This window comes from Arachis ipaensis, chromosome B9 (genome assembly GCF_059453495.1).
Source record: "Arachis ipaensis isolate K30076 ecotype BB chromosome B9, ASM5945349v1, whole genome shotgun sequence".
Lineage (NCBI taxonomy): Eukaryota > Viridiplantae > Streptophyta > Magnoliopsida > Fabales > Fabaceae > Arachis > Arachis ipaensis.
In genome coordinates this window covers 22161411-22170236 of record NC_142444.1, presented here as the reverse complement: position 1 = coordinate 22170236, position 8826 = coordinate 22161411, and the positions used below count along the sequence as shown (strand labels likewise).

The following is an 8826-nucleotide window of genomic DNA, read 5'->3' as shown; positions in this document are numbered from 1 at the left end:
AACGAGTCCATAACCAATAACAAGAACACTACCCTGCAAGTCCTTTGAGAGACGACCCGAGGTTTAAATACTTCGGTTTATAGATTTTAGGGGTTTGTACTTGTGACAAACAAATTTTTGCATGAAAGGATTATTGTTGGTTTAGAGACTATACTTCAACGAGATTTCATTTGTGAAATTCTAAACCGTCAAAAATCCGTTCGTCAATGTCAATCTGAGTACTATTTTCGATCCTTGTCTCATTCTACTCTTCAACACAAACAAACATACAACTACGCAATATATATTCAAAAAAGCAAAACAACTGACGACAATATTCCTTTCCAAACATACTTAAAGTTCGAAACACCCAAAACAGCAATCACTAACAGTTAAAAGCTAACCGAACTAGCAAACAAGTCAATAAAATACAACAAAAGGGAGACACATGCCCAAAACAAACATTTACAAATCAAGCAGGAGGAATATTATCACCATGATCCTCCACAGTTCCATCCACCACCAATTTTCCACCAACGACTATCTTAGTTATATCGAGACGATCACAATCGAAGTCAGGGGCCAAAACAGCAATTTGGCTAACAGCACGATCAAAACCATAAGAAAACATCTCCATCCCATTTTCCTCCAGTTCAGCAACCCTAGAAGTAAGCTGACCTTTTGCAACATCACTGTCTTTAACCTCGGCCTGTAAAAGACGAATCTGGCCCCGCAGACGACCAACCTCCTCCTCAAAATCTTTCATTTTGGCCGTAGCACTTATAACGGGATCATCTTTTTCTTTAATAGATTTCTCCAACTCAGCAATTCTCTCCTTATAAGTTCTCTCTAGTTCAGCAATCCGATCTATAGCAACCTGGTGCTCGGCACCGATGAGTTCAGTCGTTCGACCGGCACACATTAGTCGCGAAGCAACAATCTACAGAACACCAAACTCGGTTAAAATGAAAACACAAACAAATAAAAGAAGCTGAAAACAAAGCATTTACCTGAATGAACTTCCCTAAAATCTCTACCCTAATCCGACGAGTCATGAGAATATCACCAGGATATTGAGACACCCTGTCTGAGAGCTCAGCAAAAGGGAACTGATCACTCCACAACGAATGAGAACTGGTACCAGGGATAAAACCATGCAACCTTTTCTGTCTATCAAAAGCAGATTTGCCACCCCAATAACTTCTCTATCACCTTCCGAAATCACCTCTACAGATTTATCAGCATCATCCTTTTTCCTCTTTAAAGAAGACGACGGTTGAGCAACAGACTGGGCAGCGTCACTACCACCCTCTTTCACAGCCTCAGAGACATCAGGAACTCTCTCCTTTTTCTTCTTAAGGAAGGACTGAAGACGCGACGGATCAAGGAGAGGAGCTCGTCCACCTGCGCAGGCCAACAAAAGCTCGGATTAAAACTAAAATATGAAGAAACAAAAAGCAAAAGCCAAGCATTACCTATGTAAACCTTCAAACCCTCACTATCACCCGAATCGTGAAGTCGAAGAACCTCAGGGATAGACAAACACTCCCCATCGGCAAAAGACTCGACCAAAAAATCTAATACCCTTTCTTCCTTTTCACTCCGCTCAACAGCCTCAAGTATCTGACATGGCTCCGAACACCAATAGAGAGGAAATCTCTCTATCAGCTCGTCGTCCAAATAAAACAGATACTCGGTCTCAACCGATCGCACTTTCACAAACAAAGATTTAAAATTCTTAAAAGAGGATTTATGAAGAAGGAAAAGGGAACGCCCAAGGTAACTGCTCAAACACACCCACAACCCCCTCCGAACCCCTTTTGACTGAAACAACGAGGAGAATAACGAAAGAGAATAGGAAAACGACAGAAACTCCATTAAACATTGAAAAGCGCGAAGAAATGCCCAGGAATTAGGGTGTAACTGAGAGGGCGCACAATTCAGCTGAGTCAACACGTCACACTCAAATGCAGAGAAAGGAAGTTTCACACCAAGTTCAAAAAAGCAAGGTGTATACATATAAAAATATTGCCAGTCACCCCTTCTCTCAAAAACCGTATCGTCACTGGAACAGTAAAGTAGCTCAACACCCACACCCTCCTTCACCACCCGTAAGCCCTCGAGCTCACGCAGTGACTCAGCATCAATATACGACGAAGACCGGATTTTAACGTCATCATGGACCCAATGATATGGGTTATCCTTTTTCTCTTCCACAGCTGTTTTCTTATCTTTCTCTTTCACCATTTCAAAAGAAACACCAGAAGCAAAATTAGAAAAGAACTAACCTTTGGAGGTCATACTACAGCTTAAACAGATGGAAGGCGAAGAAGCAAAATGTCAATTTCAAAGTCTAGAATAAAATATTATTACAAAAGCCCACTAACTTAGTGGGTAAACAAAAAAGAAAACCGTCAAGAACATCGAAAAACCCAAACGAACGAACGGGCGCATTAATTGCAGCACAATCCACAACGTAGAAACCCCCTTGACTTCCCCTCAAATTATATCCCATTCAAGAAAAAAAGAGAACCAAAAAATAGTGGAAGCAAGAAAATTTTTTTACAGAGGACGAAAACACAAAGCTTGCCCGCCACTAGTTGCATAGAGCCAGACAAGCTTGGGGGCTATGACGTGTACCCCGAGAAGCTCGGTAACAAACTTTACTATCCTAACCGACCACAGAGTTAGATAACAAATCAGCTGAACAGAAGCCACAACCTGAGCATGATTACAAGTCAAAACCCACTTCCCAGCCGTTACCAACAACAACGAAAATTGCTAACCGAGCCGATAATATCGGAGCAACCAAATAGAAGACAACTCAACACTCATCTATAAAATGAAACCAAATAGCTCAGGAGAAAACAGGTCACAGAGTTCACTCTAATTCATTACTTTCATCTTTATTAATTCATATACTTACTTGAGCGTCGGAGTGCTTTTACAAGTGCTCCCGCCGCCGTGTTTCATCGCGCCGAGGTCATTCTTGGAGAACTGCCTCTCGAACGACGTATAACTCCACCAAGAACTGAGCAGCCTCGATTGGAAGACACAGACCTCGGCTAGATCAGAACGGAACAATAAGTAATGGTGTGAAATCCCCACTTACCAAGTTTAGATATTACCCATTTATCCTTATACATTTATTTACCTTGTATATTCTTTATTTTATATTTTTCTCTTAAAAGATAAAAAAATTCAATTAAAAATGTTGAAAATACGAAAAGTTAAAAACCATGCATGCTTAATGTAAAATTTGCGGTACATATACCTGAACTCTGTAATTTAAATACTTTCGCCATAACTTCACCGGTCGTAATGAATTATCCATTGTAAATTAATTTAAAAATAAAAAAACTTACCAACAAAGACAAGGAAAGTGAATCAGCTAAGGTGATCAAACATCAAAGCAATTAACCTAGTAGACCGATCCAACACACGTGTAGTTAACTATATATGACACCTCTAAAGTTACTTAAGCGGAGATGAATGAGGTTGGTACACTATTCTCCTTAGCTTTGTCTTCCAAGTCAGCCATAATAGGTCACCTTTTGACCAAATCGATGTTAGAAAATGCTATGATATGTTGTTGTATGTATAATATATAGGTATATACTCTTCGTCTTTGATTTGACAACGCAATATGTTATATGGTCCCATGCTATTATAACCCGTTGTGAATTGTGATCATAGACACACAAGCATACACAAGAATAATAATTCTTTTAAAAAGAGCAATCCGAATCATAATTCCCTTATAAATTGGAAGCAAAATTGATGATGAAAGGAAAAAATATCAACACCTATTGGCCAACTAACAATTAGAATTCCGACATGAAAGCGCAAATCTGGTTTTGGATTTTCTCCATCAACGGTTTCGCACCAGGCAGAACGTTTCTACATAATAATAATAAAACAAATATCACCAACATTAAAATATATACAAGAATTGACACACATAACTACTCATCATCTAGTTGTTGAACTCTGAAACACTGCGCTTGTTCATTGGTAGCAAACTTTGAAACAACGGTAATGGTATAAGATGAGCAAATATTATTATTTTGAATCAACATTTAATTAGTAATAATTTATGTTCATATTTATAAGAGTTTTATATATAAAAAATATATAATTTATAAGGTGAATTCTATTATATTTTTTCTAAAATAATATGTAATTTATTTTGTGTGATGCGTTACTTTTTAATTAGTTATTAGATTATTTATAGTTAAACTATTTTATAATTAAATTAATTTTTAAAATAGATAATTATGTAACTTTTTAAAGTATTAAAAATTGAAACATAGGTTTTTTCCTAAATCATTTCCAGAAGATGTATCTTAACCTTCTGTAATGGCTTTCGGCCTTTCGCTCCTCCCCCATTCCTTCATTCTTGTCGCGCCTTCCAAGCAACACCGCTTCGTTGATTGTAATCAAATTATAAGCCAACTGAAAATAACAAAAAAAATTGATAGGAAATTTCAAGAACGCAGAGAAGAGAAAAAACCAACGTGTCCAAGTACGGCGAAGCAGATTCTGGCCAGGGATGAGAGCAGCGACGGACGAAGACACGACAACGAGAGACACACCGGAGCAAGAAGACGCGACGACACAAAGCAGGGGAACCACAGACGCGACGGCGTAGTGTTGGAGAGGCACCGGAGCTGGCGAGACGAATCAGAGGAGTCGGCGATTGTGACTTCTGGACTCTAGAGTTCGACTATTCGAGACTTCAGGAGAGGCTGACTGGTGAGGAAGAGTTTTTGAATGACGTTGAGAGAGAACGAGGAAGAAGAATTTAGGATTAGAACCACCATTAACATGATTTGGAAAATTAAAAATATCAAATCTTTTAATAAATTATACATTTACCCCTTTTAAAAATTTAATTACAATATAATCTAACTATGTTAAGATAGTAACTCAAATTAAAAGCAAATATCCAATTAAGATGCGACACATCATAGGGGATAATTTACATGTTATTTTAGAGAGGGTTGGTTAGAATTCACCAATTTACACTTATATTTATTAGAATTTGCACACATAAACTAATATAATTTGCATCCACATTTTTAGAATTTGTACATATAAATTAATAAAAATTTATTTGTCAAAAATAATTTAATATTTGTACTGGTCAAATAATAACAAAAAATATAAAAAATTATTGGTCCCTAAGAATTTTCCAAATAATGGAAGGAGTTTTTTAGGTTTAGTACTCGACCATTTTAGGTAGCGAAGATTACATTGCAAAAAGTAATAGTTGGTCAAAGAATTTTGACCGACTGAATTAACAGGGACATTGATTTAAGGGATAGGAACCAACACAGAAGGTTTTGATTTGCCTAGACTTGTCGAAAAATGAGGTCAACAAATTGAGTATTGAGATCGATGGTGAGTTGTACAAAGGGCAATTACTTGATTATGCATTTGACGAAAATAGTTATTTTTGAACTCCTTAACGGGTGACAATTAGCTTGGCAATATAGGATTGATCAATTTGTTCTATAAATTAAGAAGGTTCAATAGTGTCAATGGGTTGGAATTCGTCTTCAGAGAACACTCACGGACACTCACATCCCAGCGAACTTCTGAGTCTGCCTCGAGTTTTTTTCTGTAGGATTCCTTCCATATCTTTTCATTTCTTTTAAATTTCTTGTAATTTTCTTTTCTTCAATTTACTGTTCTCTTGCAAGTTCTTCTTCTTTTTGCTTTAAAGTTATGCATAATCGTTTTAAATTCAAAGTCCTTCAATTGTGTTGGAGGCATTTTATTGCTTTCTTTAAATTTAAAGTCATTTACTTTGTCTTTTGTAATTTCAAATTCAAGAGATTCAATTCTAGTTTACATTCCACGTTTTTCTCTCTCTTTCACTTGTTCGAAAATGAAGTTTTTTGTGCGATTTTGAAACTGGTATCCATAGAAGAGGAGTATGTTTCGTGTAACACCCTAACTACCAAAGCTCACGCTTCCGGCTGCGTTACTCTGATAGCTCGGACATTACGACGACACTTATACTATTTAATACTAAAATATGAGCCTGTTTAAAACTTTAAACCGCAATACTGCTCCCAAAGATACTTTCGTTCGATAATGTACATCCATAAATACCATACAACTTACAAAAACTCATAAAGAGTACATCCATATATATACATACATATATATAAATAATATTACAAACATAATCCAATACAATCCCTATCCCTCTTACAGATTATATCAAGATAAAGGCGAGGGTACAATAAACCATAACTAAAACAATATAGAGCATCACAACAACAATTAAATAAGCTCTTCGTAACTTCTGCGCCCATATCCTGAAAGGGGAAAAATGTAGGGGGGTGAGAACATCATCCTCGAAAGGGTTCTCAGTAGAGGGTTTTTGGGAATTACTGTAATAGGATACATAAAGATAATTGCACCAGTGACTCATAACCGTCTTATGCCTCTTTTAAAAAAACAACGGTTTACAATGAAAGTAAAGTCGGAAATCTTTTCAGAAAGAAGAACCGTTCAATTCTCAAAAACTCAAAAGCCTTTCAAAACGGTTTATCTATGCGGAACCAAAATAGCCTTTCATAATTTATTCCAAACCAGAAACACAAAACCGAAATCAACCATCAGTTCATCTTTTTCCAATCACGGCCCTAGGCCCAAACAATCCAACCAACAACCAATCACCACAATCCAACAGAGTCCCAGATGCAAACACAGTTAGGAAGTTCAAGCACAAACAAACAGTTATTACAAGTATAACAGTTAGCAATTAATCACATAGGCAAACCAAGTATAATATGCACACCCAACCAATGTCACACAAATGCATATGATGCATGCCTGTCCCTAGTGGCTGATGATATCATCTGTCGGTTATAGAGCCAACCCGACAAGTCCTGGTAGCTAACCATTGGACTGTCCCTCTGTCGTGCATCCCAAACTCGAGTTATACTCAACATAAACTTGATCATAATCATGATCCATATCCATCACCCTCACTGGTGAATATTTATCCATCACCATCACTGGTGAATATTTATGGGGGCGAGCTCATCCGGGCCTTTCACAGTGCCCGGCCACACTTACGACATTGGGTTAACAGAGCTTCGAGTCTCAACCTGGAGCACATGGTGGCTAGCCGTTGCTACTACCCAGGGAAACCCTCATCTCCAATAGTGGAAGTGCAACATCACAACTTATCAATATCTCAGCATAAATGCTTTCATTCTCAATCATGGATCAACATCCATCTCAGCCATTCGGCTCACGGTTCAATCCAGAACCAGCCAATATTCATATCATTCAAGGCCATTCCGGCTCACGGTTCAATCCAGAACCAATCAATATGTATAATCATACACAGCCATTCCGGCTCACAACAAAACAACACTTCCACATTCAAAATCATCAAATTCATGAAACCGGCATTTAAGCCATAAATCATTTTCTCAATTCATTTCACTTCGAAATCAAGTTTCAACTCTTTTCAGCCTTTGCTTTAAAGATCTCATTTCTCAAATCATTTCGGCTCATAAGCCACTTTTTCTCAAGGTAAATTCCCCTTTTAAAAACAATGCCACTCTCGGCATCCTCTTTCCAAAACTTCCATAATCATGGCAAGTTAAAAGCCTCTTTGAGATATTCAAAATCACCCATCCAACAATGGGATTTTATAACAAAAGTTTCTCGGCAGAGTCCAAAGTCTTTAGGGAAGGTCAACCTATATCAATTCCTTAAAATTCATTGAAACTATTAAAATCATGGATTCTCGGTTCAAGCAAATAAAACTGAATTTATTATGAAACCGACCATACAAAATCACAAGTTTCAACCCGGTCCTAAAATAAACTCATTTGAAACGGAACCGGTTCATTTGAATCAATTCACCTTCAAGTTTCTTTTTGGAATCCATTTTTCTAACTCTTCCAAAATGCCTCAAACTTAATTACTCAATCAAAAGTCTAGATTCCTTTGAAATCACTAAAAGACCCTTTTTATATTGTAATCAATATTAGAGCATCATTCTTTCCTTCAGTGATTCAAATGGTGAAAATAGTTCATTTCTAAATGGGCCGAACTCAACGCATAAAGTTCATTAAATAAATTAAGCTTGAAAACATAATTATTCTCTTAATAAATCACATAATACAATTTCTCAGATCCAGCCCTTTTTAAATAACTTTTCAAACACGACTAGGATTTTGCAGAAATTTCGGCAGCACCTCCCCTAAAACTTGGACTTTTGCCACCCGGTTCGGGTCCCAACTAAACCGTTTCTCATTCCTTTTCAACAGCTCAAAACCAGAAACCAATTCAAAGCAAGCTAAATTCCAATAGTCGCCTCAGTGGCATATCTCGAGAAAACCATTTCAAAGTCAACTCAATATCAACCGATTTAACTCATTTCCAAAGCTTTAAAGAATCAGTTCAGAAATAAATAATTTATCAAAACCAAATCAATTAAAGTAACCCAGGCTGAATTTCAAGGGTATTCTATCTTTCACATCATCAAAATAATCAATTCAATTCAAATCAATCCTCAACGGATTAAACTCAGATTTCAAATATTTAAAGAATCAGCTTCAAAACATTACATTTCACAAAGCCGCACAACAACTCAGCCAAACCAACATTCATAAACATTCGAGTCAATCAAATAATACATAAGGCCGATACAATCACTAAATACACCATATCTCACATCAGTATCCATATGTAATAATTCCAATAATAAACTATAGTTTTCGGAAAGTGCCCCTATCTCAAAACGCAAATCCATAACCCAAATGCCTCACAGGGTCCTTTTCGCCTCAACCCAGACTGACGGCAACCAAAACC

At 37.0% G+C, this 8826-nt stretch overlaps 1 protein-coding gene across 1 annotated transcript; it reads right to left on the bottom strand.

Annotated features, from left to right (window-relative positions):
• Positions 1-451: 451 nt before the first annotated feature.
• LOC148543996 (uncharacterized) lies at positions 452-901 on the bottom strand. The gene has a single exon (XM_088498473.1). It carries the CDS (start codon positions 899-901, stop codon positions 452-454), a length of 450 nt encoding a protein of 149 aa, XP_088354599.1.
• Positions 902-8826: the final 7925 nt, after the last annotated feature.